At 41.7% G+C, this 12,745-nt stretch overlaps 1 protein-coding gene across 1 annotated transcript; it reads left to right on the forward strand.

Moving 5' to 3' along the window:
* The first annotated feature begins 17 nt into the window (after positions 1–17).
* Positions 18–12,648, forward strand: ANAPC5 (anaphase promoting complex subunit 5). Its single transcript, XM_079322667.1, has 17 exons — positions 18–276; positions 357–436; positions 1,019–1,128; positions 1,529–1,724; positions 2,631–2,697; positions 3,464–3,565; positions 4,633–4,823; positions 5,629–5,710; positions 6,329–6,418; positions 7,309–7,490; positions 7,960–8,095; positions 8,324–8,398; positions 9,181–9,302; positions 10,406–10,513; positions 11,015–11,162; positions 11,737–11,899; positions 12,250–12,648. Exons 1-17 carry the CDS (start codon positions 73–75, stop codon positions 12,462–12,464), a joined length of 2,271 nt encoding a protein of 756 aa, XP_079178793.1. The 5' UTR covers positions 18–72; the 3' UTR covers positions 12,465–12,648.
* Positions 12,649–12,745: the final 97 nt, after the last annotated feature.

Genomic DNA, 12,745 nt, shown 5'->3' on the forward strand with positions numbered 1-12,745 from the left:
CGGCGGGGCCGGTGATTGGCCGGCGGGGCGGGCGCGCGCGGTTTCCCGGGTGACGGGCGGCCCGGCGCCGCCATGGCGAGCGTGCACGAGAGCCTTTACTTCAACCCCATGCTGACGAACGGCGTCGTGCACGCGAACGTGTTCGGCGTCCGCGACTGGGTCACCCCGCACAAGATGGCCCTGCTCGTGCTGCTCAGCGAGCTGGGCCGCGCCGGCCCGCAGCTCGGCCTGCTGGAGCGGCGCCGGCTCAACCGGCTGCTGCTGCCGCTGCTGCAGGTCGGGGCCCGGGCTGAAGCGGGGGGAAGGGTGGCCCGGTTGTGTCGCGGCCTGTCGCGACATGTCGCTGTCGTCCGCAGGGTCCGGATATGGCGCTGTCGCGGCTGCGCAAGGCCATCGAGGAGTGCTGCCCGCAGCTGGCCGGCTCCGTCCACATCAGGTGCGGCTCCGCGCGGGCGGGCGGGCGGGGCAGGAGCCGCCGGGGCCGTGCGGATCCTCTGCGCTGGTTGTGTCCGTGTCCGTGTCATGGCAGGTTTTAAAAGCACACGGTTGGGCCAAAGCTCTGCTTCCACAGATTTCTTCCTTGTCATAACTAAGTTTCTGAAAGGCGCCGACATCGAAGTCATCAGATTTAAAGTTTCTCTGGGACAGAAGATCTGTTGTCGTATCAGATAACTCACTAAACAGCAGCGGTTCCAAAAATGTAATCAGTCAAGAATTTTAAATTTGAAAAATAAAAATTTTAAAAGTGTTCCTATATGTTTTAAGAATAAACATATTATCTAATTATTCTCTTTTAATAAAGGCCTATTTAAAAAGAAAAAAACCTCAAACCTGATTATTATTATTTGGTTTACCAATATTTAATATAATCTTATTTATCTCAGTATGAAAACTTCTTGGGTCCAAGAAATTAGTTATCACTTGTTTGTATTTGCTAATTTATGCAGGAAGCAGGGGAATATTTTATTTAATGTCTGTATTAATACCCTAAAAAATGTCATTTTCTTCCCCTGTTTAGGTTAAAACTTATGGCAGAAGGAGAACTGAAAGATATGGAACAATTTTTTGATGACCTTTCAGATTCATTCTCAGGGACAGAGCCAGAAGTTCATAAAACAAGTGTAGTAGGTAAATAATTGTTACCCATAAGCTATTTTTGATGTGATATCTGTCATTGATGTGATTCCCTCAGGACACAGCTTTCTTTTTCTGGGGAGGTGTCAAATTGGAGAATGTATTTTTTCTCCTGCTCGAATGTTGTATATTGACCAATATTTTGCATATTGTGAGGCTGTTAATGTTTTTGACAATTTATCACTTATCTTTAGAGAGATTTGCTGCTAAATTAAGACCAGATTTATGCCCTGCAACACTGAGTTGTATATTGAGATGAGACTCACTAATTTCTATTCAGTTTCTGTTTAATGAGGAACTAATGATGCTATTTAAGCTGCTGGCTGTGATTTTAGTGTCCTGTCTGCAGCAGCACCTGACAGTCTGTGCTCACAGCAGGCATTTCCCTCTCCAGGTCTGTTCCTACGCCACATGATCCTGGCATACAACAAACTTTCCTTCAGCCAGGTCTATAAACTTTACACAGCACTCCAGCAGTACTTCCAAAAAGATGAGAAAAAGGATGGAGCCGACGAGAATGACATGGAGCTGACAAATCCAGAGGAGCTGGATGGGAAAATGGAGAAAGAAGAACTTGATGGGCCTTTAAGGTGATAAATTTGTGTTAAAGCCTTTCCCCCCTTTTAAGTAAATTATTGGGTTTTTTTGTTTTTTCTTGAAGCCAGGCTGAGCTTTGTGGCTGCTCGTTTCCTTGGTGCCACCGTGTGGTAGCGATTGTCAGTGGCACTGCCCCATCCTCATCCTCACTCAGGGAAGCACAGCCCAAATTTCCCACTGCTGAGTGACTCCTCTGGTTGTCACGTGCTAAAACTGTTGGAAAGGTCACTTCTGCTTCCAACAAGGAAAGATTGCTCAATAAGGAGAAGTTGAACGGTTTTGTTTTGCTTTTCACCCCTCTCCAAATAAAAGAACTCATGTCTATTTATCTCAAAAAGGAGAAGCAAATACTGAGAGTTTTCACCTGCTGAAAGAATAAATTGTAAGAATAATCCTGAAAGTATTTTATGTGTCTATATTTTTAAAATGTACTTTGCAAACTGTATTTGTGTAAACCTGTGCAGGAGTTGCTGCATCATGAGTGAGACAATCAGAGTACAAGTCTTGCAGAACAGCTGTTTCCAGCAGTGATGGATGTGGCCAAAGTGCCAATTCTTCTCCTTGGGACTCTCTTCAGAAGGCAGAAAAACTAGAGCAGAGCCATTTGAATATGTCAGCCCTCTGCTGTTTTTCTTTAGTGTTTTTTTAGTGTTTATTTACAGTAACATTGCTCTCAAGTACAGTTTCTGCAGTTTGAAGCTAAACTGTGGGAAATCATTTGGATTGCAGACTTTGATGGAGTAAATTTTTGTTCTTTATTAAGTTTTCTCAATGTTCCTTCATGCTTTGAACTGTAATACCTCAGAAAACTTTATAAAGCAAAAGTGTGGGGTGTCTGATGAAATGTATTTCTGTGTTGTCTTTCTTTGCCTGTTTCTAACCAGAGTATTTCTTACCAGGGAAGAAGAGATAGCTTGCAGTGGGCCTCTTTCCCAGAAACAAGCAGAATATTTTCTTTCTCAGCAGGTATGTTAATTCTCAGTAAAGTGGAGGAAATGTTCCATAACATGAATTTCACCTTGAATTTTATCCACAGTGTCAGCTGTGATGTTTTCTCTGGTCTGGTAGAGGCTTGTTGATGTCTCACATGTTGTTGCTCAGTATGAGCACTTGGGGCTAGGAGTGTTTTATCCAGACAAGTCACCATATGCTGATATTTGGTTCTCAGAAGGTCCTTCTGCTCTGCTTGCCTCACATTTCTGTGAAATGTGCAGTTTAGTTGGTTATTCCAGCTGGTAAATAAAAAAGGGAACAGAAATACACATGGACACAAATGTCAGCAATTCAATAGTCAGTAATGCTAATTTTAGTAATTACATTTTTGTAATTTTTTATTAATTGAACTGCTTGCCAAAGCAAGCTGTGGATTTATTGATTTGTTTTCCTGAGGGTTGGTTTGGTTTTTTTTTGCATGAGAAGATACATGTAATTCCAGTGAGCAATGTGTGGCAATAGTTCTTCAGAGAGAAACTCAACCAGAATTCTTCAAGTGCCTTTAAACAGTCCTTTGAATAAGGTTTTATTTGACTTAGTCTTTTTGATCTCTGCAAAGTGAGCACTGTAATACAGTATAGAATCAAAATGCCACTGTCATAGTAGAGCTGCTACAAAACCTTCTTTAATGTCCTCTCCAAGCAGATGACAACCTGACAATCCTGTACCACAATTATATTTTTAAAACCCTCCTGATGGAGTTACATATCTTACTTGTACTGTTCAAATTTTATTCCAGGCTTCTTTACTAAAGAATGATGAGACAAAGGCTCTTGCACCAGCATCTTTACAAAAGGAATTGAACAACTTGTTAAAATTTAATCCAGACTTTGCTGAAGCAGTAAGTATCTTTTTCTTCATCCAGAATGGTTGTAAAAGGATTTCTTATCTCTAGGATAGGATTATTTGGGAGCAATTTATTCTCTATTGTAATATAAGTAGATGATAACAGTGTGAGCAAGTTGCTTGTAAATGTTTAGTAATTCAGACTAAAAGTCCTGAAGTTACAGAAATCTTAATTAAGCAAAGTACTTCCCCTTTGTGCACAGATATAAGCCTCTTAATTTTGGTGGGACTGAGTGAATTCTTGTTCAACTGAATCTAAAACTCACTTCTTTTACCCACATTTTCCTAAGGAATTTCAGGCCTCATACTCCTGTAGTTTAAAAACCATTATTAAGTGCAATATCTGTTAATTTTGCTGGTAGTTGTTCACTTTGCTTCTGGTCCTTAATAGCAATTTATACTGAAAGCCACAGACAACTCATGCTGAGGGGCATTTCTAGACCTGTGGTGTCAACTTCTGCTTTGTCCCTCAACAGCTTCTTCTTGAGAAACTTCCAAAAGTTCAACTCTTTCCTGCCTTGCCTTCTACCTCTTCCTCCCAGCAGCCCTGGGCTGGGCAGTCAGGATTTTCCTTGCTGCTGTTTGGAAGGGTGTCCTTGAAAGGGCTGCCACAGTCCCTGGCTTCACAACATAAAGGATTATCCTGCCCAGGTTTCAATGCTAAAAAGAAAATACATAATTTTAGCATCTCCTTTTTATCTGCACAGTATTTGGAAGCAGTGCTGATGTTTCTTAGACACTGTGGGAGTTGTGCCTCCATCCTCACTGTCACTTCACACATAAATACAGGGATTCCACCTCTGTAGAGATCTCAGACTCTCTGTGATCATTCTTATGGCCAGATCTTGTAATCTTCACATTTGGCAGATCCTGTTAAGGTAGACAGCCAGTATTGTCTAAGAAATGACCCAATTTGATCCAGAAATACAGACACTATCAGTATTGCAACTTCTGATCAGTATTTCACAGTTACACGATTTGGACAAAAACACCAAGTAATTATAAACAAAACCTCAGGTTTAGCATCTGTCCAATTAAAGCCGATTTTATTTCCCTTTCCAGCATTATTTAAGCTACTTAAACAACCTGAGAGTGCAAGATGTCTTCAGTTCCACACACAGCCTGCTGCATTACTTCGACCGGCTGATCCTCACGGGGGCAGAGAGCAAAAGCAACGGGGACGAGGGCTACGGGCGCAGCCTGCGCTACGCCGCGCTCAACCTGGCAGCCCTGCACTGCCGCTTCGGCCACTAGTGAGGAGCCCCCTGGGCATCTCCCAGTGCTGCCAACAGAGCTCCCCTTCCTCCCTGAAATCCCTTCTGGGGCTTTCTCTCACTTGACAGCAGCTGAGGTTGGGTTGGGATCCTCTCGCGGTCTTGGTTTGTTTGGGTTCGATTTTTGTTTTGTTTATTTGGTTTCCATAAGAAGTGAGCAATCTAAGAGTTGATATTTGTCTGTGTCAATTGCATTTCCATGACCTCAGTAGGGTCAATGGGTATGAATACCTATTTTCATCCATATTTTCAAGAAAGTGTGGTTGGTTTTCTGTAAGTCGACATGGAGCTGATGATCTGGCAAAATAATAATTAAACATAAGAAGCCATCCGAGCCTTTAAAATTTAAAATGCCATATGGGTGGGATTTATTTTGTTGATAAAGCTGGCCTAGCCATCTTCATTTATGGTTTGCATTTATTGATTGCTGCCTGAAGGCATGATGTGAAAGGACTGGAGAGGGGAAGGACATTGCAAAGTTGAGAGCAACAATTTCTACACAGGCAGATTCTAAATGTTGCCCTGTTCAAACACCAACTTGGCACCATGGCCTGTACAGGGTTTGAAAGCCCACACAGGAGTTACAGCTGCATTTTGGTTTGCAGATGCTGTCAGATTTATTGTCCTGAAATCCAGAATGCACTGCTGAGTGCTGGGAGGAAAACACAGGCTGTTGAATCAGAGATCTGAGTGCATTATGCATAATTCAGATCAATATTCCTCTGGATCAGGATGCTGTATCTTAAGTAGGAATACTAATTGTTCTCCCTCTGTCTGCTGATAGCCAACAGGCTGAACTGGCCCTTCAGGAAGCCATCAGGATTGCCCAGGAGTCCAATGACCATGTCTGCCTGCAGCACTGCCTGGTAAGAGCTCTGTTCAAATGAGCCTTGAGTTGTTCTGCTCAGTGCACTGTTGCAGAACTTCTCCCACAGCAGCATCTCCCCCAGGGAGTTTGACTGCCCAGCAGTGAGATGACATCTCTCCTGGCACACAGGGCCAGGATGTTTTGTTGCAGCTCAGGGTTAATTTCTTAAGCAGGAATTGTTGTCCCAGAGATCTCAGTAGTAAGCTCGAAGTTGAGTCTTAGATGTTGAAAAAAGAAGTATTTCAGAAGCTTCCTCCTTCCTGTCTGTTGAATTCTCAGAGTAACCAGCCACCTTTAGAGCAAGCAAAGTGGGAGGAAAGAACTTGGATTTCTATTTTTTTCCTGTAATTAACATTATAATGAATTGACATCAATGGTATCAAACTCCTGAGGTGCTGCATTCCACAGTTCACTTTGTGCATCACTGAACCTCCAGCATTGGCTGCATTTCTGATATGTTTTACTGTGCAGCATTTAGTAGAAGTTTCCTTGGAATCAGTGCTCAAGTGGTTTGTATTTCCAGTAAGTTTTTGTGCATTCCTTAACATCAAGCCAAGTTAAAAGTGCTGCAACCATCAGTTATTTGCAATGAGATTTTGATCTTTTTCCTTGCTAGAGTTGGTTGTACATCCTGGAGCAGAAGATATTTGATAGCTGTGTTCTGCTGGAGCACTCTGTGAACAAATCCTTACATTTTGGATTGCCAGTAAGTCCATTTCATCAATCCTTACCTTTATTCTGGGACAAACCCATGTGGTGATGGGTGTGTGTTTGATCAGAGTTTGGGGTTTTGCAGCTTGTCTGTTCAAAATATGTGACTGGATTTGAACAAACATGTTTTAACACTCCAAAATTTAGCTGTTTCTATGACTTTTATTCTTCATATTAACAAGACTGAGTTCAGTTGCTTTAATGCCAGAGCATTATTGCAAGGCTCACTGGTTTTCCTTCTAACTTGTTTGATTTTCAGGCAGAAAATCTCTGTGGCTACTAGCCCACACAATTTTGGTACAATCTGATGCTCGGGGGAGGTTCCTAGCCCTCCACCTTCCCTGAAGCTCAGTGCTGATGTCTCTGGTAGGGCTTTGAACACGTTTACTTGTACAGCTCTGTAAAATCTTGCAGGGCAGCCTTCCCCTTTGGTGGTTCATGCCCTGGTAGATCTGTTAATGTTCAGTTCTGTCTTCCCCAAATCAGCTATTCCTTTATTAAGAGAATTGTTCTAAAATGGATTAAACTGCTGCTGTTGGGAGATAGGAGCAGACATGGCCTCTTTGTGGGGAAGAGAAGAAAAGCAAAGGCTCTGTTTTCACAGCAGTTCTGGAGAAATCCAGGTACTGGTCCTGTCCTCCTCCATAAGATTTCTGTGTGGGGGAGTGGAAATTACCTTTCACATCCAACAAAATGACATTCACATACGTGTGGGTGTGCATAAGTGAGTATTTAAAGAAATGCCTGGAGCAGTGTTCCTTTGTATGTGCTGTCTTTTTGGGATTCTTTTTTAGTAGTTTAGAACTCTGCTGCAGTGTATTTTGGAAGCCTGGGGTGCTCTGTTGTCTTCCAACACTGTAGGTATGTTTTTTTCCTTCTTCCCAGTATCTTGCTTCCTTGGGAATACAGTCCTTGGTTCAGCAAAGAGCTTTTGCAGGAAAGGCTGCCAACAAACTAATGGATGCCTTAAAAGATTCTGATCTGTTGCATTGGAAGCACAGCCTGTCAGAGCTCATTGACATCAGCATAGCACAGAAAACAGCCATTTGGAGACTGTATGGCCGCAGGTATTTGTTTGGTTTGGAACTCCTGGATTAGCTGCTGCACTTGTTAGCACATAATGCATTTATATAGGTGTAACCAGTGACTGTGTCTCTCCAGTGCACTAAAATAAAGCAATCAGACTGTGATTCAGTACAGGCTGAGTGCAATTATTTCCATTCTCTTGCATTCCTTTAGAACTCATACTGAAGAAGAGATAGAGTTTCCATTTAGTAGTGGCAAATAGATCATAAATTGTTCCTGTGCCCCCACTTTCAGCATCTCTGTGCTTAGGCTGTGTGCAGCTTACAGTCTGTGGTCCTTGCTGTGCCTGCACAGTCCAGAGTCCTTGGACAGCAGTTGTTTTACAAGTTTTCCTTCTCCCCAGGCCCCTGGCTTAACCAGACAATGTAGACTATTGTCATAACAAGACCATAGATTAAAAAGGGTTGTTGTTTGCTGCTTGAAAAGTAAAAGATATTTCTCTTGCATAAGCACCATGGCACTTCAACAAGCCCAGACCTTGCTGAGCATGAACAGTCTGGAGGCTGTGAACGTGGGCGTTCAGCAGAACAACACCGAGTCCTTCGCCGTGGTGTTGTGTCACCTGGCAGAGCTGCACGCAGAGCAGGTGAGCTGCAGGGCTGCTTGCACAAAGTGCCATTTGCTGAGAGGACTGTGGGTGTTACTGACAGAGGGTGCAAGACTTGACTTGTGGTTTTTTCTGCCTTTACTGCCTGCTCTGGGGGCAGAGACAATGCAGGGTGTTTGCTTGGCAAATCCCTTCCCTGAGGGTTGTGCTGAAAGGGAGGGGAGCAGGACCTGCCCTGGTGCATTAATCACTGTCCTTCTGTTCCAGGGATACTTTGCAGCTGCTTCTGAAATACTGAAACATCTAAAGGAGAGATTCCCTCCCAACAGTCAGCATGCACAGGTAGAATACTTAGCATTCAGCCTGTAAGTTATGTAACTTATACATAGGATCAGAATCCCGCTGCTCCTGAATTTTCCTCTGGTTGCCTTGGGCTATACATTTTCTCATTTCCCTTGGCTCATCCTCATGGGAAGCTGTACAGCATCAACTTTCTTACAAAAGCATGGAAAAGCTGCCTGTGTTGTTTTCAGACTGGTGAGACATTTTACCAGTCTCCTAAGATGAAGCTGTTCAAGAAGAAATTTCATTAAAAGAGAAATACACATCTGCTTCATAAGCACATAGAGCAATTAAATACTCTGTATTGATTTGAAGCTTCAAAGTTCTGTTTAATTAGTGCTGGTTATTTTGATCTATTACAATCCAGAAATAACTGAGATAATAGGCTGATAGCCTGATTTTTTTGTGACTCTGGGAAACATTGCCACAGGAGTCTATAAGATAGTATTTACATTGAAGTGTTCGAGATCCCATTAAATACAGTGTGAACCTTCTTTTTTCACTACAGAAGTCTACTTGTCTACAAGTCTCAAATCATTAGTAATGATTTAAAAGAGCCTTTTTACTTAAAATGCAGTTGAGTAGGTGAACTTCGATATTGAAGCATTAATCCAGACCTGAGCATTTCTGTTGAGAACAGTAATTCAGTAAATCCAATAACTGGAGTAAGTGTGTCTAGACATAAATACCCTCAGGGGAAAATAAAAAGTAAATTCTAATTTGAGATTAGAAAATGAGCAGACACAACTTCTAAAACTTGTTTCTGGATGTTCTTTGTTTAGCTTTGGATGCTGTTTGATCAGAAAATACAGTTTGAGCGAGCCATGAACGATGGCAGGTACCATGTAGCAGATTCTCTTGTAGCAGGAATTACAGCACTTAATAGCATTGAAGGTGTATACAGGTAAGAAATCCTGGCTCTTCATGCACTTGCAGGTGTGTTCCACAAAGATAATGAAAACTTTAGCAAAATGATCGCTGGCATTCACATGTGCTTACATATTTTTCCCTCTCCAGAACTAGTTAAGGTCATGTTGTCTAACCTACTCCCTTAGAGCATGTCCTGCAATAATAATTTGTAGTTCTTTCTCTAGACATTTTAAAAACTGGAATAGCTGAAGTTGGAGTTATTCTAGAGCTGTGAATCTGTTGTGGTAACATCTTCAAAATCTAAAGCAGATTTTTATGTCAAATAGCTAGGGAGGAAGCTCAGGCCTTGAGTGAATTCCTCTGTGGCTTGGTTTCTACATCTCCAAAATGGAACAATGTGATTTTTTTTTTTTTTTTACTCACCTTAATGGGGTCTTGTTTCTAAATGAGAATGACATGTTAAAAATAGTTACAGTTAAAACTTGGTATTTGGTGAGTATGAAAACCAGCTTAGTGTTCAAAGAATTTCTTGTTGATTTTCAATAAGGCAAAACACCTAAAAGCAGCCAGTGCAGTCAGCTGGAAGAGCAATATTCAAGCTGTGGGACCTGATGCTTGTCCTTCTGGAATTGGACTGATCATGAATTTCCTGATCTTTAAATATTCTGTTCAGTGTCTGGTTCAGGGCATTTATACCCATCCCCTGCTGCTCTGCATTTGGTCCTGACTTCCCTGTTCTCCATTTTCCTGTTGCTCTGTATCCTTGTTAACTCAGGCCAATTTTAGCTGCTTTACCTCATACCTGTTTTTCTCACAGATAATTACTTATGCTTTCTAGCTTGCATGTCCTCCCACTTCTGCTGCCTGTTTGGCCTTTGGTTTTGGCAATCCCTGGTTTCTATCTAAAGCTGTTTTATGAGTTTGATCCTTTCTGCCTGGGAGCTGTCCAGTTGGCACCAGGGAGATCTGTTTTTCCTCCTGTCTGTGTGTGCAGCATGTGTACACTTTGTCAGGGTGCCAGTCTGCAGTTACAAGAAACACAGGTCACACAAGAGAGACCTGTTTTACTGTGTTCTGAAGAGCAGAATTCTGTACAAAATACAAAAATACAGTGATGTTTTCTTTCTACCACAACAGAAAAGCCATTGTATTGAAAGCCCAAAATCAAATGTCAGAGGCACATAAACTTCTGCAGAAATTGTTGATCCACTGCCAGAAAATCAAGAACACTGAGATGGTGATTAGGTAAGAATGTTTCATTTTCAGAGCATTAAAGCCATTTTGCAGTGATTAGAATCGGCCATTTCAATTTGTCTGTGTTCAGACTTCACTAGTCTTCAGATTACCTGCTGTGATTCTGAGATTACAGAGTCATTTCAATTATTAATCACAGTATGGAGGTATCCTCAAAATATTGTGTCATTTAAACCTAGTTGTTTTTAATATGTAAACTAAAAGGTAGTAAACTTAAAGTTCCATGAAGGTTCATGAAAGAAGGAAACACTGCATCTCAAATAAATACAAAATGGAAATGTGTGTGTGCAGTTTTACCTTGATGTAAATCTTGAGAGAGATTTTGTATGTCTGTGGCATCTCCTCTTAAGGGTGCAATTTAAATTTATTGTACATGCAGCAGCATAATTCATAATAAAACCAATACCATTGTGGATGGAATAATTTCCTGGGAAACAACTGGACATTTTTCATGCAGATAAAGGTTTGTAACTGCTTGCCCTGTTTGCTCAGGGTGCTGCTGTCCATAGCAGAGCTGTACTGGAGATCCTCGTGTCACACCATTGCACTGCCAGTGCTGCTCCAGGCCCTGGCCCTGGCTCGGAAATACAGCCTGCAGTACTTGGCTTCTGAAACTCTGCTCAACTTGGCTTTCTCCCAGGTAGGTCTGATTTGTGTTTTCACAGGGCTGCAGGGCAACATTTATTCTGGGGATCTGGATGCTGTTTTTACTCCTGTGAGATTTAAGAACACGACCTTGTTGGAATTAAATTATTGATTCTGAAGAAGCAAACTCTGAGTGTAAAAGCTTTCGAGGAAGTTAATAAAAGTTGATTCATATGTATCACTAAAATGTATAGTTATTGTATGTAATTAAGCAGCATAAATTTCCCCCATCTTAATGTCTTCAGTTATTTTTTTATGCTGGTATTTTGGCTTTCTAGTAGCATAGGTTGGCTTGTATATTAAAAATAATGCTGGTAATGAGTCCAGTTATATTGTTTATTCTGAGAGATGTGGCTGTCAGCACTGTGACTGAGTGGAGAAGCATTTCCCAATCATTTCTACTGACAAGTTTTGATTTAAAAGAAGATTGTGGGGAAAAAGTTGGAAAAAAAAAAAGTATGTGTTACATCATGTTATTAGAAACAGACGTGGCTTGTGTTGGTGTTCCCTGAAGAAGCTGCTCATATCAGTGGATTCCAGTGTGAGACCAGCAAGTATTTCTCTTTCAGCTGATCCTTGGCATTCCTGAACAAGCCCTGAATATCCTGCACATGGCAATAGAACCTGTCTTGGCCCATGGAGCTGTTCTGGACAAGGGCTGTGCCATGTTCTTGGTGGCCAAATGTCAGGTGGCTTCTGCAGCTTCCTACACTCCACAGAAGAAGATTGAAGGTAGTGTGAAGAGTAATTCTCTCTGAAACTGCTCAGAAATACAAACCAGTGTCTGTACTGGAGTCCTGCTACACCAGTGTGTGTTACCTGGTTATTGGATACAAAATTAATGTGGAGTTAGTTGTTCCACAGATGTTTATAATGGAACATTGTTTATCTTAATACTTTCACACACATATTTTGCAGCAAAGGCTGAATAATAGAAACTAGCTGAGAGACCATGTTGCTAAGACACAAATGGTTTTGAAAAGCTGAGGAATTTATAATTGGCCTCCTTAGGTTTGAGCTGCCTTGCTTGGAGTTGTTACTGTGATATTTCTTAAATATGACTGTCCCCCTTTTTCCCACAGCTTTGGAATCTGCTATCTTGAATCTAAATGAAGCCAAGACTTATTTTGCCAAAGTGGACTGCAAAGAGCAGCTCCGAGACGTTCTCTACTTCCAAGCCCGGCTGTTCCACACCCTCGGCAAGACCCAGGAAAGGAACAAATGTGCAATGTTGTTCCGTCAGTTGCACCAGGAGCTGCCAGCACACGGTGTCCCCTTAATCAATGCCTTCAAGTGAAGCATTTAAAGATGAGATTTGTTTGTTTTCCTGTTTTGGTTTTGTTTGTTTTGTTGTTTTTTTTTTTTTTTACAAGCATCTTTTTATTGTATTTAGTCATCCGTGTTTCAGAATAACTGCCAATAAATCATGGTCTGCTCTTGAACAAACTTGTGTTTTGTAACACAAACATAATTTCCCACTCATTTTGCTTTTATTCTGTACTTGAAATTAAGAAATTAGTGGGGGAAAAAGAGAAAAGACCCTCTTGACTGTGTTATAAATACACTGAGGGGAGTAGT

This window comes from Erithacus rubecula (assembly GCF_903797595.1).
Source record: "Erithacus rubecula genome assembly, chromosome: 19".
NCBI classification, from domain to species: domain Eukaryota; kingdom Metazoa; phylum Chordata; class Aves; order Passeriformes; family Muscicapidae; genus Erithacus; species Erithacus rubecula.

Excerpts from the sequence above, each read along its gene's own strand:
- ANAPC5 (XM_079322667.1), top strand. The coding sequence starts at position 73 with ATGGCGAGCGTGCACGAGAGCCTTTACTTCAACCCCATGCTGACGAAC. Across the intron at positions 1,725-2,630 it reads GAACTTGATGGGCCTTTAAG|GGAAGAAGAGATAGCTTGCA; the intron begins GTGATAAATTTG and ends ATTTCTTACCAG. Across the intron at positions 10,514-11,014 it reads AACACTGAGATGGTGATTAG|GGTGCTGCTGTCCATAGCAG; the intron begins GTAAGAATGTTT and ends CTGTTTGCTCAG.